We start from the raw sequence: 25,077 nt of genomic DNA, 5'->3' as shown, positions 1-25,077 counted from the left end.
TTTGTTTTTTCTTTTTAAGAAAAAACACTCTCTTTTTTTTTAAGATTTTATTTATTTATTTGACGAAGAGATTGAGAGAGCACAAGCAGCAGAGCTGCAGACAGAGGAGGAGGGAGAAGCAGGCTCCCCGCTGAGCAGGGAGCCCAATGCAGGACTCGATCCCAGGACTGTGGGGTGATGACCTGAGCTGAAGGCAGGCGCTTAACCCACTGAGCCACCAAGGCGCTCCCCCTTTTTTTTAATTAAAAATGATACATGCTCATTTTAAGAGTAAAGATTAAAAAACCACCATCTCCTCGCACTACCCAGAACTGGCCGCTGCTGCCTTTTTTGCATATTGGCTCTCAGTCCTTTTGCTCTATGTAACATCAAAGAAGAGAAACAGTATATATATATATATATATATATATATACACACACACATATATATATATATATGTATATATACACACATACATATATATATATGTATACTTTTTCATAAAATCAGGGACCTGTCACCTCAGTTTCAGTTGGACTCCCCCTTGCCCACCCCCTTTTACTCCTGGGACCCACCCCGCCACTGCCCACTGTTGGCAGTTTGTCCTGGGTTCTCTGAGTCCATCTGAAAATGTATTTACATATAATTCTGAATTCACTGAAAACAAGTGGCTTCATTTGTGCGGTATTTCTGTCAGACTGTGCTTGTCCTCCTCAGCTTGCTTTGTTCTGTCTTGAACCCTGTTCCCTTAGCTCATTCTGCCTCTCCTTCCCTTTGCCTTCCCCCTCCTGTCCCTCCCCTCCCCTTTTACCTTTCCTGCCTCTCTCTCTCTCAATCTGCCCCCACTTCCCTCAGGGCCTGCCCACTCCCTGGGCCTTTGTCACTGCTCCTGAGTGATGAGCGTGTCCATCTGTGTCCGTGCTGTCCAGACCCGCCTCTCAGCTCTCCCATCTGATGGACTCAACTCTACCTACTCACCTAGAAAGCCTTCCCCAACCCCCCTTGTCTCTCCCACCTCTGGCTTCTTATTAGCCTTTCGTGCTTAGCTCCTTCTAGGGTTGCACTCCCAATTGTTTTTTCATTTATCTCCCCCGAGGACTGCAATCACCCCCATTCCTGGCACCCAGCCCAGGGGAGTGCTCATGTGTTAATGGACGTGAATTAAGTTCCTTCAGTTGAGTCACTTTCAAACCCAGTTTGGCTTTCACACCTCCCGGGACAGAGTACTCAGTATCTAGGATCAGGTAAAACCCCCATGGACTCTGTCATTGAAATCCACATGGCTCCCTGCCGCGGTCGGGGATCAGCCAGCCCGGTGCCCGCACTGTGGGACGGCGGACTGTGTGCACACTCTGGAGTGAGAAGACTCAGTGGCGTGTGTAGTGGGTTGAATTGTGTCTCGCAAGAAGGTATCTTGAAGTTCTCGTCCTCAGGACCTATGAATGTGATCCTATTCCAAAACAGGGTCTTTGTGGACGTGATCAAGTTCAGATGAGGTCCCGCCAGATGAGGGCAGGCTTCAAGTCCGGGGATGGAGGTCCTCATGAGAAAGGAGAGGGAGCTCCAGATATGACGCATGGAGGAGGCACAGGGAGAGAGACCACGTGAAGACGGAGGCAAAGTGATGTGGCCACAAGTTAAAGAATGCCCAGCACTGCAGGTGGCCCCCAGAAGCTAGGAGATGGCAAAGACAGAGTGTCCTCCCAAGCTTTCAGAGGAGTTTCACACGGGCATTTAAAGACGGCTCTGAGGGAGCGAGGCCCTGCTGGCATCTTTGTGTCCGACGTCTGGCTTCCAGAATGGTGAGAGGCTACATCTCTGTGGTTTTGAACCACCCAGTAGGGGGCTCCTTGTTTCGGTGCCCTGGGGAGACCAAGATGGCTTGTTATGCAGCCAAAACTAATGGATATGCTCACAGATTCAGTAAGTGGTAAGCACGTGACTTTTATGAGAGCCAGTGAGGCCTGTATCACTGAGACAGGAACCCGGTTCCTATCCTTCCAATGCAGACTGAGCTTGGCCTGGGTGTGTGCCTGGGGCTACGTAATGGAGCAGGAGGTGAAGAGATGCGTGCGGCTGCCTGGCCAGGGCTAAGAAGGGGAGCGTTGTCTGCTGGTTTTCCTTTTCCCTTCTGTGGCCGAGGGGCAGATGACAAGGCTCAGCGGGGAGGGCAGCCAGCCAAGGCCTGTGGGCCTCGTGTGGTCTGTGGGATGGTTTTTGCCAAACCCGCAAGGTAAGAGTGGTTTGGTTTTTTTTTTTAAGTATTTTTAAAAGTATTTAAAAGTTTTTTTTAAGTATTTATTAATATAATTTATTTTATATAATTTATTTACATAATCTCCACACTCAGCATGGGACTCAAACTCAGAACCCCCAGGTCAAGAGTCGCATGTGCCTCTGACTGAGCCAGCCAGGTGCCCCTGGTTCTTTAGTACATGTGCTGCTGAAGTGAGGACATGCCTCTGGTTTTTATATTGTTAAAGGTTGTAAAGAAGATGAGGAGGAGGAGGAGAAAGGCGAAGGAGAAGAAGAAGAATGAGGAGAATTAGAAGAAGAAGATAATGTCTGTGTGACAGAGACCCTCAAAGCCTAAAATATTTACCACCTGGCCCCTTTACAGAAAAAGTTACAGAAAAAACTCCTGCCCTAGAGGGTGATGGAACCCCAGGATGGAAAGGATCAGAATCCTTGAACAACTTGATTGGGAATGTCCACCATGGAAATTACAAGAGAATGAAATAGAGTTTTATAGTTTATATAACAAAATTATATTACACAACATATATAACATGATATAATAATATGACATATATAATAACACAATATAATATAACATAATTTTGGGGTCTCTTGGTCATTGCAGCTTAGCCTTGCCTAACTATTACAGAGATAAAGTAAGACTTTCACTTAGACTTCTGGGAAAGAGATTCTTACCTTACTTCCTAGACCTGAAAGTCAGGACAGGGACCAAATTGGTGCCCATAGTGAATCTTGGGGCTTACGCCTGGAGAGGGGAGGATGTGGAAGAACTAGAGACCAACCTGGTCCTGATGACATTGTCTGAATCCTGGATCCAGCCAAACCTGCAGCTGACTCTATGCTCCACTTCTCAGCTACCCAGAGCCAATACATTTCCCCTTTTATTTCAGACAGATTGGCACCTTTTCTGTTCCATGCAACCAAACAATTCCTAACCCACTTCGGTATTGTTAGAGGGATAGCATTACAAGTGCTGTCATTCCTTCAGAAAAAGAATGAAATCATTCACAAACTCTGGTGCTTTAAGTACTAGTAGCTACCATGAACTGATGACACACTTCCCAAGGAGGAGAGTTTCACGCGGGCATTTAAAGACGGCTCTGAAAACACCAGTCTAGCTTCAGGTCGGGGAGACCAGAATCGGGGATGCCAGTTAAGGGCCTGCCTTTATGTAAGTGATAAAGAGAATGAGGAGCTCACTTACACCTTGGCATGGACTGATCCCAGGGTCCTGTGGCCAGATGGAGCGTGCTACCATCTGCATACAAGTGTACACACAATGGAAGGTGTTGGAGGCTGCGTCTACATCCGGCAGCCTTGAGTTTCTTGCCTGGACCATCTCTGGAAGGAGACCCCAGGAGCTGGAAATGACAGCTGCTTCCAGGGAGGAGACCCAGGAAGCTGGTGCTGGGGAGAGAGACGGGGTGAGAGTCACTTTTTACTCTTTGTTCTTTTGCATCTTTGGGGGTCACGCCTCTGAACTGGATACCTTCCTCACCTGGATGCCCCCTCACCTTGGGGGGCTCTCCATCCTTCTTCCCTTCCTCCTCCTCTCACTCACATTGTCGGCCCCGGGGCTGGGGTCCAGCCCCTCTTGTCCTTTGTCCCCTGGGCAACTGTCTTGTGGTCCCTTAGATTTTGTGACATCCGTCAATCACAGGGCCAAATGAACAGCAAGGTTGTTTGTGACTCCCTGCCGTCCAGCATTCCTGGGTGCGAGGACACCCCAGCACAAACCCTCCAACTGCTCTGGGGTCCACACCCCGACTGCTCCCCCACAGCCCGCTGACCTCCACTGCCTTCAGCACCCGGTGCTGGGTACCCAACAGCTGGCAACCACCCTGTGTCCCCAGCCCGCCCCAAGTATTCACTCTCATATCCCGACCTGCCTGCCTGCAAGCCTTGCCTTTACCGAGGAGACCCCAGTAAAACCTGTGACCTCCCCACCCTCTGGCCCCTTGCTTTTTGCTGCCTCCTCCCCAGCCTGGTGCCTGCCCCCACCCCGTGGTCCTGCAGGGCACATGGGGCCTCCTGCTTCTAGGGAGTGATGCTCACACTGCCTTTCAGCGGCATTGGTCTCTCTGTGTCGCCACTCGGTCACCTTTATCAATCCAGCCCAGGCAGCAAGCTCACGTAGTCCCGGGCGTTGCGTACCTGCCCACCACGGGGCCCCTCGCGAGGGCTCCCCCTGAGAACCAAACTCCTATTAACAGCTGCCTGGGGGGGAGACACTCCCCCTGCACGTCTAACGCTGGGTGTCCCACAAAGTCACCGCTTCTGCCACCTGCCATGGAGCTTGTTGCCCAGGTCACAAGTCTGGGGTGGCCTCCGATCTCACCCTTTGTCTTGAAAGCCGCACACTCATTCGCGCCTCGGGAGCCCTCTCTGGGACATTCCCACTCTCACGTCTGGCTTCGCCGGACATTCAGGTCCCAGTTTAGTTCCCTTCCCCAGAAAGGCCCTTGCCAACCGGCCTGTGGCCCCATTTCGCTTCCTGCGGGGGACCATTGCCCTCGAAGCTCTGCCGTGCTCAGTGTCTGTCTCTCCCACGCAGCCATTCTGGGCTCCTGAAGTGGCCCCGTGTCCCAAGAAGACCAGGTGCAGAGCAGTGCTCCAGGGGGTTGGGGAAAAGACCTCGGGGTGCTCAGGAGTGGGAGGCAAGACTCCAGGAGTGCGTGCTGGGAGGAGCACAGCAAAGAGCAGAGAGGGAGAGAACAGGGACAGGGTGGTGAACAGGACACGCAGGACCTGGCTCAGCCACACCACAGACAGCCCAGCCCTCTGGGCACCCCATCTCTGCTGTCCTTGACCCCCAGTCCTTCATTGCCTGTGGCTGCGGTTTCCTGGGGCACCGTGAACTCACACTCTCCTGGAAGCGGACTTTCTTATTAAACCCAAATACATGTATTTGGAAAGGAAAGCAGCAAAATCCCTGAATTCACCGTGGTGGGCTGCGGAAGCCAGGGGCTCGGGAGTGGCCCCGGAGGACACCACCAGTGGCCCCGTGGTCCCTCAGGGGGCCAGGCAGGCACCCTCTCACCCTCGCATCCGTCTCTCCTCACTGTCTGCGGTGGCGTCTCCTGTCCACCTGCCTGCCTTCAGCATCCAGCCTGGAAGCCCGAAAGCCCAGCGTCCATCCCAGGTCCCAGGAAGCCCGGCTTCCAATTCCTCCTCCACTGGGCTCTAGATTCCATGGTTTGAAGAGATTCCAGCACCCCCTGCTGGCAGCTGGCTGAGCCCCTGCACATCAGAGCGACAACCGCCCGAGAGGTCAGCCCCGCCTCCTCCTCCCTGCCCCTTGTCATGCCAGTCACCATCCCAGTGTGATCCCTCAAATGCACTAGACATTCACATCTCCCCTCCAGAAATGCTTCTCCCCACACGACTCCCCCACTTTCCTCCCACTGATGCATCTGATATGCCCCAGTCATCTCTAAAACTGCAAGGCATCACTTCCTCCAAGAAGCCTCCCTTGATTTCACCCAGGGAAACTGATCACACCTGCTTCCTGTCCCCGCTGTCCCTGTGAAATGAAAACCCCGTCGCAGCTTTTGTCTTGCTGGGAGATCATTGTCCATTGAGGTATCTTTCCCTGTAGGGACAGTGTTTCCTATCCTGGGGACCCAGCTCAGAGCTTTGTGGAGCAGAGGCTCATGTGGGAAATGTTTGTTGATCAAATGATTTTACTGTCATCCTACTTAAGAGGTTCTGAGCGGGGGCACCTGGGTGGCTCAGTGGGTCAAGCCTCTCAGGGTCCTGGGATTGAGCCCCGCATCGGGCTCTCTGCTCAGCAGGGAGCCTGCTTCCTCCTCTCTCTCTCTGCCTGCCTCTCTGCCTACTTGTGATCTCTGTCCGTCAAATAAATAAAATTTTTTAAAAAATCTTAAAAAACAAAAAAGGAGGTTCTAAGCGGGACTACTCTGAGGTGGGTACTCTGGAGCAAAACCAAATATATATGAGACGAAAACATTTTATGTGCATATATGCTCATTGAGAAAAAAATTCCGAAAAATGTAAGTTTTATAAACTAAAAAAATGAAACCCCTTTCAAACCCACCCATCCTACAACCTTTCCTAAATCAGTACAATTATCTGCTTGGGGTGCCTTCTTCCCAGGCTTTCCCCAAGCATTCCCTTTTACTTTGTTTTACCTTTTCTACCTTTTTTTTTTTTTTAACATAAATGGGGTCCTACTAGACACATAAATTTGAACTTTATTTTTTTTCCACCTTTAGGTCCCTCTAAGTCAGCACCCCCAAGCTCCTGACAGTCTTTCTAGTGCCTACAGAACTTTCTGTATTACCTGCCACACTGTGTGCGTTTCAGGTCTTTGTCTTTTTCTTTGTCTGTTGCTGTTGCAAACAACAGTTCTGCAAACATCCTCAGGCACAACGTCTTGTGCCCCTGTGGGCAAATTCCTGTAGAATTGACTCCTGGTAGTGGGAGGGCGGGGTCTAAGGGCAGACCTCCTTCATGGTATAATAGATCCTGCCAAAATACTCCTCAAAAAGTTGATACAATGTATACTCAGAGCCACAGTGCTTAACTGTATCTCTCCACATCCCATAACAGCGCTGGGTGTTAGCAGACAATTCTGACATGCCTGATGGTCTCAACCTTCAAATCCAGCTAGAATCGGCCTAAAGGGTGTCTTTAGGCACCTGTCACCGGAACAGGAGCACGGTAGGCGCGTGAGACTTCAGCCTCGGAGCCGTACTTGGTTGCCCCACGTCCTTCTCCTTGGCTGAGGAGGAACAGTTTCACTCACCCCCGGGCCAAACCCTCTGAGCCCTTGATCCTGGACGCACAGCCCAGGCATGGGAGCGGCGGGGCTCCTGGACCGAACCAGAGCCCTCCAGAGAGCCTGCAGAAGCTGAGCTGTGTTTAGGAAGCCGCAGCAGCTCCCCCTGCCCTAGGAGAATGCTCTCTGGAGGAAGAGTGTGTTTGGGAGAACCAGAAGGACAAATCTGGTTCCGCACAGTGAGGCGAGCAGGGAATACAGAACGGAGTGTACGTCCCGCCAGAACCACAGGCGTGGGGCCATCAGCGTGCTGTCTGAGATGTTTAGCGCCATCTACCCGGGCTGCGGAGGGGGCTGCTGGAGCACACACGCGGGGCTCTGCCCCTCATTCCACCCTCACCCCAGACCGGGGTTGGGACCCTGTTGGGAGAATGAACTTGGAAAGAGCTCGTCATTTGTGTTGTCTAAAAAGACAGAGAAGGGGCGACCGGGCGGTGCCAACATCCCAATGATGCTCTTTACCCCGGACTCAGAGATTCTCCTGGCCAGCACCCTTGGGAGCCACGGCCCCCTGGGGTCCCTTCCACAGACTTACATCTTCTAGGAGCTCCGTCCGAGATGGCCTCCAGGGCCGCCTGGCTTGCCTTCCTTCCCTCTGGCTTTGATCCTGACAGGCCTGACACCAGGACCTTGTCATGAAGGCAAAGCAAAGTAAGGATGAGGGGAGGGTGGCCTCGGCGGGGTCAGCAGCGCGAGTGCCCCTGGGGACTCTCATTAGCGACCCAGGCGCCTGAGTGGTCTTGCAGGGGTGCCCGCAAGCTGGCTGGGTGAGGGAGGGTGCCTGCGGGGAGCAGGAGCCCCAGGCCAAGCAAGGCCGGGATGAGACGAGAAAGCCCGTGCGGAGACACACAGCCCCCCGTGTGCACGTGGTGTCCCAGTCCCCTGCCTGTTTCCATTTGTACCCACTTGTCTGTTCTTGCATTCCACGAGGGAATGAAAGAGCAAGGGTTCTTCCCATTTTATAGATGCGGAGACTGTGTCCAGCACTGGGGAAGGGAGCCCTTCTTTGGAACTGTCCAGCTCCTTCACTTCCCTGAGGCCTCAAGTCAGGGCCGACACCCTCTGGAAGCCAGCTCTGGGGCTCCTGCCTTCAGCCCTTCTGCTTGCTTCCCCGCTAACGTGCTAACCTAGTAATGCCTTCTCCCCCTGGACGGCGCCCTCCGTGAGTCAGGGGTTGTGTGCGATGGGTCCCCGCTGCCCTCCTCCCACGTGGCAGGTGCTGAGCAGGTATTCGTGGATGGATGGATGCGAGTGTGGGGAGATCCCGAAGCCCAGTGTGAACCACCCGCTTGACAAAAACAACGTGGGGTTTTCAAGGATCCCACATCTACTCTGGAAAAGGAGGATAGATAATTCTGAGATGGGACATGGAGGGCGGAGACAGGAGAGGAGAAGGAGCCGGGGCATGGAACACCTTCAAGGTGCTGGGCTGGGACGGGGGGCTCTTGTGGGGCGGGAGCACAGGCTGCAGCCCTGGGAGGTCTGGAGGGTTGAGGTGGACGACTGAAGGGCTCCTTCCCTGGGCAACAGAGGAGACGCTGAGCCACTCCCAGGGCGCCCTCTGGTGGCCATTTGGGGCCAAGGCTGAGTGCTCAGAGGACAATTCTGCCTTTTCCTCAGAGCCGAGGGTACGTGTGACAAGAAAAGGTGGGACCCGTGGTCTCCGGGTCAGGATTTTTGTTCTGACTGGACCACTAACTCACCAGTTTGCTTGGGCAACCTCAGCCTCAGTTTCTTCATTTGAGAATAAGGGAATCCGTGAAATGAATGGCGCCCACAAATGGAAATGCTGACCACAGGTGAGTGTGTGATCTGGGGAGCAGGAAGTACTCCTGTGTGTTACCTCGACATCCTCTAAGGATTTGGCAGGTGGGTGCTGCCTGACATGGGAGGAAACGGAAGCCCAGAGAGGGTAAGCAACCTGTCCTTGCTCACTCAGCTGATAAGTGTCAGCAGTGGGACCTGAAGCCAGGTCTGTAACCCCAAAGTGTGTCCCCTCCTCCGACTCCCTGTTGTTTCTCAGGGTCTCCAAGATGCCCCCAACCTCTGCTGTGGTTCAGGGGGCCTGCTGGAGAGAAGCGAGCCATTAAGGTCCCTGCAGATGGCCAAGACTGGAAGGAAAGAGGCAGCTGACTGGGCATCCAGGCCGAGAGTGACCCCATACACAAAATGCAGCCTTTGCAGGGGAAACAATTAGGCCACCACTCAATTAGCCATCACAACAACGTTCTCTGGGCCAACTGCTGAAGCAGGAGCAGGAGGCTGGCCCCAGGGCTCAGCTCTTATCCAGGGCTGCATGCTACCTCAGTTTACCTGATATATCTACCTCTCAGTCTGGCTGAGGTGATGGGGCCTTTGTGGGATGATTTGGACATGTCTGAGAGGCTCATATATGACTCTGTCCCTTGTTCCTTGGGCTGGCACATCTCTGTAGGACTAGTCCTCAGGAAGAAACCAATGAGAAGAGGGAAGGAGACTCCCAACTCAGACAGCTCTGGGTTCAGATCTCAGGTGTGCCGGTTCCTAGCCGAGTGAACCTGGGCAAATCGTCGTGTGACTCAGTTCCCTCCTCTGTGAAACAGGGTCATTCAGAGGAGCCCCATGGGACAGTTGGAGGATTTGGAGAAGAGCCTGGAGCTCCTGTGTGTCTCTCTGCAGCACGTAAGGCCCTGGCCACTACTTACTGGTCTCAGAGAGCAGCAGCACCCCCTGTGGGGTGTTGGGCAGGAGCTCCTAGGAGCTGGCTGGGGCAGGGCCTGGTGGGAGCGGGGAGGGGAGGATGAGGCTATGTCAGATGCTTTCCTGCCCTCCTCCAGGATACTCTCTCTGGGAGTTAGAAGCCTGCCCCTCTCTTGAAGTTTTGTACTCTTTTCTTCTTTTGGACCAGATTTTGGATGTTCCATCCAAGTGAGATGATAATTTGACAGAATTGAAGGGGGAGGGGGAAATAGTGACTCTCCGATGTTCACTTGGGTCCTCCTGGGTTTTATTCATTCAAATTTATTTATTTATTCTTAAAGATTCTATTTATTTCTTTATTTTAGAAAGAGAGCAAGAGTGTGCAAGCAGGGGGGAGGGACAGGGGGAGAGAGAGTGAGAGTCTCCAGCAGACTCTGCACGGAGCATGAAGCCTGCTGCGGGGCTCGATCTCACAACCCTGAGATCATGACCTGAGCTGAAATCAAGAGTTGGATGCTTGGGGCGCCTGGGTGGCTCAGTGGGTTAAAGCCTCTGCCTTTGGCTCAAGTCATGACCCCAGGGTCCTGGGATCGAGCCCCACATCAGGCTCTCAGCTCAGCAGGGAGCCTGCTTCCTTCCTTCTCTCTCTCTGCCTGCCTTTCTGCCTACTTGTGATCTGTCTGTCAAATAAATAAATAAAATTTAAAAAAAAAAAAGAGTTGGATGCTTAACTGACTAAACCATCCAAGTGCCCCTGTTAATTAATATATAAATTAACATTATATGGGCACCTGGGTGGCTCAGTGGGTTAAGCCTCTGCCTGCGGCTCAGGTCATGATCTCAGGGTCCTGGGATCGAGTCCCTAATCGGGCTCTCTGCTCAGCAGGGAGCCTGCTTCCCCCTCTCTCTCTGCCTGCCTCTCTGCCTACTTGTGATCTCTGTCTGTCAAATAAAAAAATAAAATCTTAAAAGAGAATTAACATTATATTCAGGACAAATATCTAGGGCAAATATTGGCAAAACTTTTCTGTGTGTGGGGAGGGGGACAAAGAGCCCAGTTAGGAGGCCCTGAAACCATGCAAGTAAGGTGAGAGATGGTGGGTGATGGGCCCATGGTAGAGCAGGGGAGCTGGGGAGAAGTGGTCGGATTCTGGAGGTCGTTTGCAGGCAGAGTCCGGAGGGTGAGCTGATGAAGGAGGATGAGAGCGGGGTCAGGGATGACTCTGAGGTCTGGCCTGAGCGCCAGGAAGGATAGAGCCACCATTACTTGAGATGGAAAAGCCGTGGGAGGAGCAGACTTGGAGAGAAATCCCAGAGCTCAGTTTGGGACATGAAAGCTGGAGAATCTTGAAGGTCCTTGGAGAAATGGCAAGGGAGCTACCGGGTAGGACCCTGGAGTTGAGGGGAGAGGTCTGGGCTGGAGATTGAAACTGGGAATGATCATGATGGACTAGAAGTTCATGTGATCCATGGGATTTTTTGGGCAGCGGGTGCAGGAGAGGAGAGAAGGGCCCCCCCCACCCCCGATCCCAGAGCTGTGGCCAAGGACCCAACTCCAGCCTTCACTGGACGCATGCTGAGCCCACATCCACTGCCTGGCTTCCTGCTCTGGACAGGATGAGCGGGGACCTGCCCGAAAGCCCACGTCTGATCCTTCTTCCCTGCCTCCTCCACCTACACTTTCCCTCCCTAGAGTCCCCTCACTCCATCTCAGCAGAGCTAGAGCCACATCCCTCATCCTTTAGCCTGTGGAACTGGGGCCCTCCTTCCATCCCCTTTATCATCCAGAACCACTGGTCCTCAATCAGACTCTGATGGGAGCGGTCATTGCCAGCCCCTCACAGACAGACGTCTTTGAACTTGGAACTACATGTGGTCAAGCCTTTAGGTACGACGGGTGTTTCTCTCTCCCCCTCCACCACCCCTTGGTACTTCTTACAGTCTGGTCAGACCCAAGTCTTTCTCCACGGTCCCAGCAAGCCGGCAGAGGAAGTTGAATCGCCCCCGTCTTACAGATGAGAAAAACGAGGTCCAGAGAAGTGAAATTATTTGCCCAGATTAACAGAGGCAGGACCGGAATGCTGTGGCCTGACTCTTAAGATATATTCATTGCCTCTGTTTCCAGGGTCCATGCGTGCTCCAAGGAGTATATACCACGTGCCACGCACTGGAAGGCCGTCCACGGGGGTGATGTTTGATGACCCTGGCCCGTGGAGCTCAGTCTCTCCACTTAGGTGGAGGGGAGGGGGCTGCTGACTTCACTGTGGTAACTCTTCTTACCTGAGCAGGACAATGTGGGGGAGCCTGGGAGCTGCTGATTGTACAGACGTCCCTCTCCCTCGGCAAGACTTTATTCAGAGAATTTTTAAAATGTGTGTTTTGGACTGGATTTGGGCTACAGACCACAGTTGTGATCACAAGTCAGGAAATAAAAAGATGATAAAAGGGAGCCCCCCGTATCTTACTGAACTGGGACAGGTGACCCAGGGAGTGGGTAGAGGGGACACACCAGAAGGGACCATGTGTCCCCTGCCTTCTCTGAGGGGTGCTGTGGTGTAGGCACAGACTGAGTCCAAACCCCTGGTCCTCTACCACCTCGCTCAGTGGTCAAGGGAGAGCTTTTCTACCTTCCCTGGCCTCAGTTTCTTAATCCGTCAAAGGAGAAGGATGACACCCCCCTCAGAAAGTTTTATGTATTCAGTCATTGATTTATTACCAATGAGGAAATGAGATAGCAGATCTAAAGCGCTAGGCATATCATGATATTCAAGGGGACCCTGCCCCATCACCTTTCTCTTATGAAATCCAGGCTTGGGGAGGCGAGGCCTCCTCTCCTCCCTGACGATCCAGCATGTCGTGTATGCAGAGGGACGGCAGTGGCCAGGAGGGCCGAGAAGCATCTGCTGTCCCCAGGACGCTGCGTGACTGGGTATAGGAGCCCCATGGTGGTCCAGAAACCAGCCAGTCATTTTGTTCCCTGTTATGTTTGGTTCCTTCCTCTGTTCAACAGCATTTATTATGTGCCTCCTGCATGCAAAAATCCAAAGGGTATTCAGCCTTTCTTCCTAACTTTATCTGGCCCCTCCCCAAGGCGATGTCTCTCCCCGGTTGTCCTAAACTTCTTACTGCCTCCATTCTCCAAAACTCTCCATTCTCTGGTCTTGGTTCATTGAACTGAGTCCAGGATCTCTGGTCCAGGAAATAGGAGCCCTGAAGGACTTGGAGGAGTCACGTCCTCTTCTAGGACTCTGTTCCCTTGATTAAAATTCCAGGGCTTGGGTTACCAGAACGCTGAACTTTGCACCCTGGCTTTACAGCCTGTGACTGGGAACTGGGTGCAGGCCCCTGGCCATTCTCCATCCATGTCCGTGTCCACGGAAGACATGACTAGCTGATCAGGGCATTCTAACTGTTGAGTCCTGTCAGCGTGGGTGGGAGGGGGGAGGCTCGGAATCTTCCCACCAGGCACCTGCCAGCCATCACCAGTCAAATCCGAGTTGGCAGTTGAGATTAAACGGACTTTTCATTCCGCCTGTGCCCTGGGTGGGGTCAAGAGACACACCAGAGAGGCTCCCGGAGATACAGTCCAGGTGATGGACGCATGGCACGGTAGTGGGGATCAGTGGGAGAGGGTGGTGGTCCCTGGGGGTCGCCCAACAGGGACACAGAGGCACAACTGCCGCATCATTCCTGTCATATCAGCCCCTCTTTATGGGTGAGACGCACCCAGGCTGGGCTGCCCTGGGCGGCTGTGGCCCCGGCGCAGAGGGGACGAGCTGGGGGAAGGGCATCAACTCTGAGCCAGGCTGTACTAGTCTTTGTCACAGACGCTCTCTCTTAATCCTCATGGTCCACTCTGCCAGCAAGACTTCAAGATAGTCACACTGACACTTGTCACTGTGGTTGGGTGCAGGGACTGGCGAGCTGAGCTGTGACTTCTTCAGGAGCATCCTGAGGTCTCCGGCTGCCCTGAGGGTCCCACCGGGCTGGTGCTCAGCCTGGGCAGTGAGGGGAGGTCGCCAGGGCAGCAAGCCCCTGGCCAGGAAGCCCCAAAGGGGCTTATTTCAACCCGATGCCTTCCATTCTGAGACAGTGGAAAGCCTGTCCTGATTATGGTTGACAGCTTCCCTCCGGCCACTCTTTGATAGAAATGCTCCTGTTATGTAAGGGGGTTACATAAATCACCTTGTGATGTCTGTCACACGTCCAGGAGGCGCTGGCCCCACCACTGGGCCTCTGAGGTGGCATTTGTATGTTTTCTGGGTTGAGGGGATCAGACCTAACTCTGCAGGGTCGGGAGGGGCACGTCTGGGTCTCTGGGTTAGCGAAGCCCCTAGGCCATTAGGGAGCCGTACCGTACAACAGTCACCATCAAGCGTCTGGACCTAGATGCCTGCATCCCAGTCCCTGCTCTGCTGTTTACTGACCAGAGGATTTCAGACTAGTCTCCTTATCTCCTGAGCAAGTGGCTTAGTAGTTGTTACCTCCCGTGATGGAGTGGTGAGTGCTGGCTAGGGCTGGGCTCTGACCGGGTGGCGGGCTGCGGGACAGAGCTGCCATCTTCGTCCTGCTCCTACCCAGCTCAGCGGTCTTGGGTGAACAATGTCCCCAGCCTGGGCCTTGTTGAATCTGCTGCCAAAATGAGAAGATGGCCCATCTTCTGGAACCGAGCTCTTCTACCGAGGTGTGGAAAAGTAAAGTTTCCTTTCAAAGTTATTTTTGGCAACTTAAAATACCATATTCTAAACACTGTACTAATAAACACATACTCAAATGAGTTCTAGCTCACAGGCTAACACACGAGGCTGGCGACTGGTAAACCCGGGCAGTTAACCGGTTAATGACGCCTCGGGGGACTAGATGATGAAGTTTCCTGGGTGAGCGGTTTTTGCTGGATGACGATCCTGAGATCGCAAGGTAGACCGAACAAGTTTCCATTCCAGCTGCTTATCTAAGTCAAGATGTCTATGGGTTCTGCAACCAAAGCCAAAGATGGTGGATACCAGACCCGTAAGCCACAACCCCTGATGCCAAAGTCGTAGGTCATTAAAACCTCCTTCTCATCGGAAGCCACTGTTTGCAAAATAAGCAGAAGTATGCATTCCCCGTGTGTGAAATAGATCTGAACTAGCCCATCCGCGTCGCTGTTCTAGGTATTGGGTTTCTCTTCGTAAACGCAGCTTGAGAGCCCACTGCCTCAAATGACGGCCCGGGTCCCCTCCAGGTCAGTACATGTCATTGTCAACTGTCCCCTCTCTCTTTCAGTTACCATCTGCAGCTGTGTTGGCTAAATTCTAGAAGTGGGTTATGTCAGATGACATCCAGACATTCTGGATGGTGGTTCCCAGCCGGTTGAGAAACCAGGGAAAGTTAGGGTGTGCCTCTCACTGATGGGGAGACGGAAGATGGCTGTTGTGTTGTCACAACAGAGTTGATCTCCCCTCCAGGGAGCTTCATTGGGGACAGGAGCAAGCCGCACCCTCTGGTCCCCAAGCACGCAATAGGTGCTGAATGGAGTTGCTCGAAGCTGGGGATCCCTGACCCTGAATCATGTAAATAATCTTGAGGAGGGGTCTGCACAGCCGGGAGGTCAGAGACCGGTAAATATGACAGTAGAGGATCAGGAGGGACTCTCAAGGTCAGCCAGCACCCCTCACTTGACTTTAACGGATACTTGGGAGTCCCTCTCTGGTGCAGGGAGATGCGGTGGTGAACTGAGTCTTCCTGCTTTCAAGTCACCCACAGTCCCAAAGAACACAGAGGATTCGTGGTTAAGTTCAACCACAGCGATCACAAGTGTCTTTGAATGAGTCCTGATCTGTGCCACGGCCATTCTAGTCCATGGACATACAGAGATGGATCAGCTGTTGTGCCCTGCTCTCATGGAGCTCACCCAGGTGGAGGTGGAGGGGTGGAGGTGGGGCAAACAGTAAACAAACAGTTGCAGGAAGCTGTGTTTCCAGTCCGCAGGATAAATTCTATTCAGTGGAATGGGCAAAATATTTAACTCATGAAACATTTAGTGAGAAACTACTCTGTGCCAGGCTCTGTTTGACGGTCAGATTACTGAGTTAAACCAAGATTACCGTGTTAACCAAGGAGGTTAGAATTCATTTTGAATCTATGCACATAGGGATGGGAGAGGGTGTCACTGGTAATGCTAGGAGTTGATGGAAGGCTTCCTGGAGGAGAGGATGTTTGAGCTGGGCCTTGAAGAATGCCGAGAGGACAGGGTTGACTAAGTCAGTCTTGAGCTGGGCAGCTTATCTCTGGGTGTGTCACCAAATGTACACAAGGAAAACAGTCTCTTCCTGTCCAGATGTAGGACCATATGGGAGAAGCATTGTGAAAGGAAGTCTTTCTAGAATAAGGCAGAGTCGGTATTATGGATGTCTCCCACCTGCCAGTATGACCTATGGACAGAAAAACTCAGAGGAGCCTTCTGCAGCCTGGGTGGCAGGCACCCAGAGCTCGGGTCTGGCCAGGTCACTGTAGGGCCATGGATCTGTCTCAGGCCATAGTTCTTCACGGCTGTTGCCTGTCACCCTGACTGATGTCCCCGAGCTGCAGCTTCCATACACCCAAAGAGTCTCATTCTGACAGATGGACGGAAGACATGAAGGACTGACATGAAATCTGGTTTCCTATGCTTTCAAGCCCAAGAGCCCTTCATCAGTGTCTAGTGCTGGGTCGGCGCTCAGGGAAGCAATGCACGGTGGGACCAACCCAGGCTTTGCATGCAGACTGGCCTGGCTTCAAGTTCAGTGTTGCCACTTCCGGACTGTGAGGCCTTGGGAAAGCAGTTCAACCTCACACTCCTCGTGCGTAAGTGGCAGCCACAGTCCCTGTACTGAGCTGTCACGGGGTCCGGTGGGATCTTCCTTGTGTGATCCATGATTGCAGTTCGTGGCATGTATGGGACTTAAGGGCTTCCTACCCTCCCTTCTTCCTTCCTTCCTTCCTTCCTTCCTTAATACATGGGAAGAACATCTGAGAAGAACAGCCCATATCAAGAGCTATGGAATGATTTTTTACAATATGGACTTGGAGCGCACGGAGCTCACCTACCTTTGCCATTGTCTGAGCCGCGAGGGAATGATGTCAGCAGCAAGCAAGGCCCTGTGGCCACAGCGCGTGAGCAGACACAGAGCATGCAGGAGGCTGAGGTGGGAATGGGTGGGGATGAGGCCGGTGCCCCAGCAGAGAATGATGCAGAACAGGGTTGAGTGGGCCGGCGCTGGGTTATGGAGGGATTCGAACCCTGGCCAAGCTGTGCCCCCAGCCCCCCAGGTCGTAGACAGCAGGGAGCCCAAGCCGGTGACCTCGGGTCACAGCCTTGTGTAAAGGCTGGTTTGAAGCAAAAAGGATGTTTCCCAACCCTCCCGGTCAGCTGGGCTAGGTCCCGCCGCAGAGACAACCCCCAGATCTCAGGGGCTGAAAATCACCGTGATTTAGGGGTCCACTGCTCAGCAGATGGGGGTCACTCTCCAGGGCCTGGGATGGCCCTTGGTCCAGGGTGCTCCAGCCTGAGGACACCTCTGTGTCAGCCACGCTCCCCTAGCTCCCTCAATGGAGAATATCGCACTGGATCCTAAGTGCTGCAGCTGAGTTAACAGCTGGTGGGCGCAGGGCCTTCTCCTCCAAACCCTTGTGCCTATAGGGACCCTCAGGCCAGAGAGGGAGGCGACTTGAAGCCCGGCCCGAGGTGTGCCAGGGGCAGTTGCCGCTATTGGCCGGCTGGAGGGGGTGGGACCATCCTCCTGGGTGAGTCCCCGGCGCGCCCCGCCCCCGCTACTGCTCCCTTATGGGCGGGCGACCTGGAGAGGAGTCCTTGGCATTTCAGGTTGTCATGCAAAGGTGTGGTTGGGTATAGGCCACCGGTGGTCAGGAGAAGGTGGCAGAGCAAGTGGGGGCAGGAAGAATGGAAGAGAAAGGAGAGGACCAGAAAGCGGAGGCTGAGCAGAGCATGGGGGGAGAAAGGCAGGAGGTGCGGGCCACCACGGAGGCCGCGCCCATCAGCATTCCCCAGACACCCTCCGTGCACTGCACCGAGGCCTCACCTTCCCTCTGCCAGTCAGTGGGCAGGGCCAGCGGCCGGCTCAGGGCTTCCTTGCTCGATGCGGCCCGCTTGCAACCCCGCCGGCGTTGGCACGGTGACAGTAGCCAAGTGTGCAAACTTGTGCCATTGTCCCCAGGCCAGGGGGAGCCATGGAGACTGGCTAATATGACACAGGAAAATGTTTGCTGATGGCAATTCTATGGGCTTTGTCCACCTCTTTCTCCATCATGACGACTCGATTTAAGTCCCTAACTGTTTGACTACAAATGCGAGGGGACCGTGCAACGCCAGCCTTTTGTCCGGCCTCGCTGAATGGGCAATTCAGGCTTTGTGCAGCTCAATTGAGGAAGCAAACATAAAGACAAGATTCCTGAGAGCTCCGGCTCCCTTCCCATGGATATCCCGGCACCTCGTTACAGAGTCCTTCCCCGGCTACCTTTCCCGGCATAAGTACGCTGCTGGCCCTCCCAGGCTGGCCCGGGCTTGGTGCCTCGGGGCGGGGGGGAGCGGGGGCTGGGAAGAGGGAGAGACAGACAGAGACAGAGAGAGGGGCAGAGAGGGGGAGAGAGAGGGAGAGACACTCAACACTCAAGGACAGAGGGGGAAGCAGCCCACCCCGGCTTACCCCGTCGGATTGTCTGTCCGCACTGGAGCATGGCAGCTGGAGGCTGGAGGCCTGGAGCCTTTGGGGGAGGTATGCAAGCCCATCTCTTCTGGGTCCAGCCCCTCCTCGATCCTGGACTTTTTAAACACACACACACACACACACACACACACACACTCTGCCCCCTCAAGAAACCAGGGAACCGAGGTCAAGGGGAGGAGGGGCTGAAGGGTAGAAATTTACCGGGAAATGATTGCATTTGGGAGCTGTCTTTTTTGTGATGGTCCCCATGGTGACAATTTGTGACGGCAAAGAATGTGGGAACGGGGCGCTGCCGCCTGATTGGGATGCTTTGTATCTGGAGAGGAGCTCCTGATTGGCCTGAGGGGCCCCCCAGCTCCGGAGACTCGTCCTCCATCCAGCCCACTCGAGGGCTGCACGACTGTTTCCAGCCGGACGCACGGAGCTCGCCGGCCACGCTGGGCCTGGCCCAGGTCTGCGGTGGGGAACCTGCCAGGCCACGTCGGCGGCGGGGAGCTGGGCCGGCCCGCACCCTTGGTCAGTGTGGAGGCTCCGGCGGCTCCAGCCGACCGGGTGGGGGCGTGGGGCTGGCCGGGGCCTGGGGGAGGGGCGAGGTGCCTCGGGTGGTGGCCCAGGAGGCATGAAATTGCTGCAGATGCTTCTACGGGGGCGTCCTGCTGCCTGCAGTCTGAGATCAGCCTGCCAGGCAGGCCGAGGCTCGAGTGCCAGACAGGGGTCCTGCGTGAGCGCTGTGGGTGGAGCGTGGGGACCCGGTGAGGGGGGCTGGTGTGAGCCGGGCTGGGGGCGGGGGGTGGGAGTAGGAGGGCACCACCAGGGAGAGAGGGGGCTTGGCCTTGCTTGAAAGTGGAGCAGTTGCCTGAGCTCAGAAAATAAAAACCTTGCTGGCAAGTTTGTACACGTTGGCAGCGTGGTGTGTGGGAGACATGGTGGGCTGGGCCCGTGGAGACTCGCGCTCGGTCCCCAGCAATGCCACCTGTAGCTGGGTCCCCTTGGGCGAGTCGCCCAACCTCTGAGCCTCAGCGGCATGCAGAGGGCCACAGACTTGGGCAGACTGCCTGTTAGCCTGTGCCCTCACCGACACAGAGGAAACCCTCAGTGGCCTGAATGGGTGGCCCACGGACCCAGGACTTTGTTTCCCTTGGAGGGGTCCTGGGGCCTTTGGGGAGGGCTGGGCTCCGGGGCTTGGAGAGACTGCCAACAACCGGCGTGTCCCCTGCACCCTAGGTCAGCTCTGTGCCAGCCCCTGGAGCTGCCGGCCATCAGCAGAGCCCACGCTCTTCATGGAAAGCCCCATGCCGTGGTCCCCTGGTGATGGCATCCGACAGTGACGTGAAGATGCTCCTGAACTTTGTGAACCTGGCGTCCAGTGACATCAAGGCGGCCCTGGACAAGTCCGCGCCGTGCCGCCGCTCCGTGGACCATCGCAAGTACCTGCAGAAGCAGCTCAAACGCTTTTCCCAGAAGTATTCCCGGCTTCCTCGGGGCCTCCCCGGCAGAGGCACCGAGCCTCACCTGAAAAGGGGACCCGAGGACCGGCCTGGGAGGCTGCTCCTCGATCCCGGCCATGATTCCAGTCCTGGCGTTGGGGGGGGCTGCAAGGAGAAGGCTCTGGGGAACCCCTACAGGGAGGAATGTCTCTCTAAGGAGCAGACCTTACAGAGGCAGAATCCAGAAGCTGCCGGGCCTGGCCAGGTGCCCATGAGGAAAAGACAGCTGCCCGCTTCCTTCTGGGAAGAGCCTCGGCCCACCCACAGCTATTCCCTGGGGCTGGAGGGAGAGTTGGGTCCCAGGGAGGGATCTCCCTATGAGGGTAAGAAACACTGTAAAGGCTTGGAGCCCTTGGATCCTGAGATGGCCCCCGTGCCTGCATCCCCAAGGGCACCAGCTGGCAAGGAGCCACTCAAGATGTCTGGGGTCTCCCTGGTGGGCCGTGTCAATGCCTGGGGCTGCTGCCCCTTCCAGTACCATGGACAGCCCATCTACGCTGGCCCCCCAGGGGCCTTGCCTCAGAGCCCTGTCCCCAGCCTGGGCCTGTGGAGGAAAAGCCCAGCGTCCCCTGGGGAGCTGGCCCACTTCTGCAAGGATGTGGACGGGCCGGGGCAAAAAGTGTACAGACCCGTGGTTCTGAAGCCCATCCCTACCAAGCCGGCTGTGCCCCCGCCCATCTTCAATGTTTTTGGCTACCTCTAGCGGGGCTGGGAGGGCCTTGGCTCCCCCCTCTGGCCGGCAGAGATGTTGGGGGCCCCTCCCGAGAGCACTTCTTGTGCAGAGTGAGCTGGGCAGTGGGAGCCTTCCTTTTGTGTATGTCCAGGAGAGGGGGAGGATGGGTTTGGGGCAGGGACCTCGCAGGCAGTCTCCAAGTCAGCTCCTGCAGCCTTGGGAGCTGGAGGGCTGGGCTCAGCCAGCCCCTCTCCAGCCAGACCAGAGACCGACCGATCATCGCACTGTCCTTGGGCCGGTCTTGGGTGGTGGGGCTCTGCCCTGGCCTTCCTGCCACTCTGTTCACGTGCTGCCCACCGTGTAAGCCAATCTCAGTTCTGTTCGTTTTGGTTTTTGTAAATATTAAGAAGGTTAAAAGAATAAAGACATTTCTTTTGCAGTTTCCACATCTTGGAATGTCATGGAGTCATGGATGTCATGGAGTTGAATGGTCCTCAGGCTATGAAATGCTGGCAGGGTCCAGGCAGAGGGCAGCTCACAGAAGCTGTGGGGGAGTCCAGGAGTGGCCCAGAGAGCTCTGTGACATCTGACGATGGACACTGTGAGCCAGCAGCTCAATGCAAAGGAAGGAGGGGCAGGGAGGAGCGGCCAGGGAGAGATGCTCTGCTTGCTCGTGTCCAAGAGCAGAGTGTGGGGGAGGCCTGGATCTCCAGACAGTCCAAAGTGCTCTGGAGAACAGGGAGGCCAGTACCAGGGTGCACCCGTCCCGGTTCTGCAATGGGATGTGGGGCTTGACCCTTCCTCCTGAAGCTTCCTTGTCCCACCTGCAGCTCAAGGGGCAGGGCAAGAATGGTCCCCCTCTGCTGTGCCTTCCATTCTGCCTATGGCCTCAGAGCAGAGGCTGGGCCAAGGCAGTCCCTCCTGAGCCTGGTCAGAGGGAAAATCAGGACAAACTGGATCTTGGCTCCTTGTGGACAAGCCAGGGGGGAAAAATCTGACTAACTCCGATTCCTGGGTGACCTGCTGATGGCCTGATTCTTGGGCCTGGTACAGTGCCTGGCACCCATCAGGGGCCCCATTGATGGAATGATGTGGGCCTCTGTCTGCGACAATGCCCATAGGGGGGTGCTGGTGGCACGGGGTGGCCCTAGGGTTTACCCTCATCCTGCCCAATCGGCCCAGCCATGGGAGAGACATGCACCGCCATAATGACCCCGGATTTGCCTTACTGTGCGCAGATGTGGCTCCGTGGCTGAGAGCGCACTGACCTGCAGGGGGCGCCAAGCTGCTCATTCCGTCAGAGCCCGGTTCTCAAAGTTGCAACGGGTGCAGGGCCAGCCCCGGCTGGTGGCTATGGTGCCCTAATTAGCAGCACTATGTTGGAAAATTAATCTCCCTCTGTGCCTTGGTTCCCCCCTCCATGAAACAGGGACTAGGCCAGCAATGGCAAACAGAGGTGCCCACCAGTTCTTCTTCTAGTCTCCTTTGGGGCCAGATATGCCCTCAGAATCCTTCCTAACCCAAAGCTCCAGGATTAGTGCTTGTTAAGGGTCCTTCTCCTTCCTGCCTGCTTTTCCTCTAGGATTCCTGTAGAGTGGGGCATCTCCATGGGAGGGCAGCTTGCTCACTGGGAAGCCGGTGGATTTCTGCAGTTTATATCTTCCGGTTTGGGGGGACTTGAGAGCTCCGGAAGCCACGTGACACCAGCAGGGTTGTTTGGAGTAATTAGGTAGCACCCAGAATAGGGCCTGAGGACTGACCCTCACGTCAGGCTGCTCTCATCTGCTCTGCATGTGCCTTCTCTCCTCCGGCACATCAGGAAGCCCTTCCAGATCCATTCCAACGAGGCTCAGCCCCTCTGTGCTGTACAGAGGGGTGTTAAAAGCTCCAATCCAGGCTTTGCCCCCTACCAGCTGTGTGATCTTGGGCAAGTTACTCAACCTCTCTGTGACAAAATGTCTTCATCAGAAGAATGTGGTTGAAAATAGAACTTCACAGGTTGTTGTGAGGATGATATGAGTGCCCAGCACTGAGTGCGACACACTCGAGGGAGAGTGCGCCGACCTAAAGTCACCTCTCTAGGTCATCTTGGCCACCTGGATCCCTGGGGGAGCAGAGCTCCCGGGGCATGTTTTCTCCAAGTGCTGCCCCAGCGCACCATGCCAGGGGCCCCATAGCCCCTCTTAGGCTCCTTTCCCAGGGGGACACCTAATGATGCATGAATTCAAACACAAGGAGGCTTCTTCTGGAAGCCGAAACATTTGCTAGGAAGTGGCTGGACAGAAGCCCAGGACACCGTAACTCCCCATGCAGAAACAAGTTGGGGGAAAAACACCTCTAAGAAAGCTGTGGTTTAAGGGGGGCAGGGAAGCAGCCGCAGTAGCAGCAGGTGACCCCCTGACCAACAAATCTGTCATGAGTGGGGCTGGCCCAGAGGGAAACACGGGATCTCACCTCCTAGCCTCGGGTCTCCAGCACTAGCTCACACGTGGTCTTGCCCACGAAATGGAAGCACTTTCAGGATTTTGAATGTTTGGTGATGCTGTTGAGACATCTCTGAGGCCAAAGTCTGGGGGTAGGGAGGGGTTTTCTGCAGAGAGTCCTGTCTCTAAAGTCCTCTGGGGAGCAGTGGTGGTCAAGAAATGTCACCAGCAGCCCAGCCTGAGCACTGACCAATCGAACAGACCCCTGGGAACAGCATCTGCCCCCCTCCCGCTGGCCAGGCATTAACCATTAACCCTGCAGCTTCTGGGTTGGGAAGAAGTGGGGGTCCCCCACCCCCAGGACCTGAGAATGCCCATGTAGGGAAAGATGCGTGGGGAGGAGGGGCCCTGACCAGTGCCTGTGGCCCAGTGTGGACGAGCATCAGTATTTTGAGGATGCAGTGTGGCACCGGTGCTTCCCAGCCCCAGGTACCCGGTATCCCACAGTCGGTGGTGCCAATGCTGACTCCAGAGGCGAAGCACTCCTGCCTCTCCCACCTATCTTCTCAACCTCCCCTCCTCCAGGAGACACCGCCCTCAGATCGGAGTCCCCACCTGGCCTGGTGCCTGCAGTCACTGCCTGTTAGGACTCAGGGTGTACAGGGGACCTGAGAGATGCAGGAGTTTGCCTGATACCCAGCCCCAGCCCAATGAACCCACACATCTTTCTGCTCCGACTCATTAGGGACTGCCGAGCCCCTAGCCAGGATTAAAGGCTTTCCCTCTGGCTGCCCGAAGGGCAAAGGCAATTTTTGGTCAATTTTTGATGATGCACTGAGTCCTCTCTGGCCACTGCCCCTGGACCCCTGAGTGGAACATCTCCAGTGTGAGAGGATGCGGGTTTCCATGGGGATTTTCTTAGGATCCCTTGGAATAAGCCTGCATGACTCTTTTGGGTTAAAACCTCAGGGACTTGCTGTGTGTGCCTGGGCAAGTCCCCTTTCCTCTTTGGTCCTGTTTCCCTATCAGGACCAGGAAGGAATGGGTGAGACGCAGCTGGGTCCCCTCTGGTCTGTGGTTGGAAAGTGTTGCTTGGCAGACTTTTCCTCTGTGGAAAGACACTGGGTCTTACTGGTTCGGTGGAGAACCAGTATGGAGGAGTTGGCAAGGATGCCAGGGACCAGGACGATGGGGACCCTGAGGCCCCAGAGGAACAAGCCAAGGGCTGAGCTGGACCTCTAGCTGTGCTCCCCCACTGGCCAGCTTCTCACTTTGCCAAGGCCAGAAGTGACATCTGACTGCATTTAAGAGGCTTCCAGAATCTGGGCGGGGCAGGTGCGGGCTCCCCACGAGGTCACCTGCTCTGGTGTCCCCACAGACTGGCCTTGACTCCTGTGGCTTTCATCATGCGGCAGGTCGTCCAGCAGGGAATGTTGGTGGGTGCCTGCAGCTTCGTGGAAACAGGGCAAGCTGGTTTCAGTGCCGGAGCCTCAGAGCCCAAGAAGGTGCTATGACCATGCCTGCCTGAACACAGGCTGGCGGCTCCAGAAAATGACTGGGCACACCCCAGAGCCACACAAGGGCCCACGAAGGCAGCGGAGGGGCAGGGTTTCATGGCCCCATGACGGCAGCCACTGCTCCAGTGCCGTGGCTCACGTGGCCAGCATTCACATTTCTTCTCCTCCCAAGTATCTTAACTTCTATAGCAAAACAGGGGCGGGCAGGACGTGAAGACGGAGTGCCAGAAAACAAGTGTGTGTGAGGCAATCCCAGGTGTCAGGAGACTTGTAGACACCAATCCCTGTTTGTGACGGAGCTCCCGTTTCCATGGTGATTGAAGCAGGAGAATGAAACCAACCCCAACTGCTGGGCTCACAGGACAGGAAGCCGCCCCTCTCCTTGGGCCACCAGTTCCACTCAGGCCTCCAGAAGACCAAAGGGAGAACACATCTAGGGGTCTGTGCGCCCTGTCCTCACACCTGCCCCACTCCCACTCCTGTAGGGAGCAGCGCTGAGGACCCCAGGCCCTGGGGTGGGGTGGGGGGGTCTGGTGAGAGGGACTTCGCTGGG

General features: G+C 55.2%; 1 protein-coding gene across 3 annotated transcripts; it reads left to right on the top strand.

The window, feature by feature from the left end:
• Positions 1-13,171: 13,171 nt before the first annotated feature.
• Positions 13,172-21,030, top strand: FAM181A (family with sequence similarity 181 member A). 3 transcript variants are annotated; one of them, XM_032837439.1, is made up of 2 exons: positions 13,172-13,309; positions 19,649-21,030. In XM_032837439.1, exon 2 carries the CDS (start codon positions 19,736-19,738, stop codon positions 20,612-20,614), a length of 879 nt encoding a protein of 292 aa, XP_032693330.1. In that variant the 5' UTR covers positions 13,172-13,309; positions 19,649-19,735; the 3' UTR covers positions 20,615-21,030. The 3 variants fall into 3 exon arrangements, with proteins under 3 accessions (XP_032693330.1, XP_032693329.1, XP_032693327.1); XM_032837438.1 differs by lacking the exon at positions 13,172-13,309 and adding an exon at positions 18,036-18,472; XM_032837436.1 differs by lacking the exon at positions 13,172-13,309 and adding an exon at positions 19,031-19,154.
• Positions 21,031-25,077: the final 4,047 nt, after the last annotated feature.

The sequence above is a fragment of the Lontra canadensis genome, unplaced genomic scaffold (assembly GCF_010015895.1).
Source record: "Lontra canadensis isolate GAN:19392208 unplaced genomic scaffold, GSC_riverotter_1.0 scaffold98, whole genome shotgun sequence".
In the NCBI taxonomy this organism is placed as follows: domain Eukaryota; kingdom Metazoa; phylum Chordata; class Mammalia; order Carnivora; family Mustelidae; genus Lontra; species Lontra canadensis.
The sequence above is the reverse complement of the archived record's forward strand: the minus strand, read 5'-3'. Positions and strand labels throughout refer to the sequence as shown.

Coding starts and splice junctions, on each gene's coding strand:
- FAM181A (XM_032837436.1), top strand. CDS start 19,044: ATGAAATTGCTGCAGATGCTTCTACGGGGGCGTCCTGCTGCCTGCAGT. Junction 19,155..19,648: donor AGGGGTCCTGCGTGAGCGCT/GTGGGTGGAGCG, acceptor CCTGCACCCTAG/GTCAGCTCTGTGCCAGCCCC.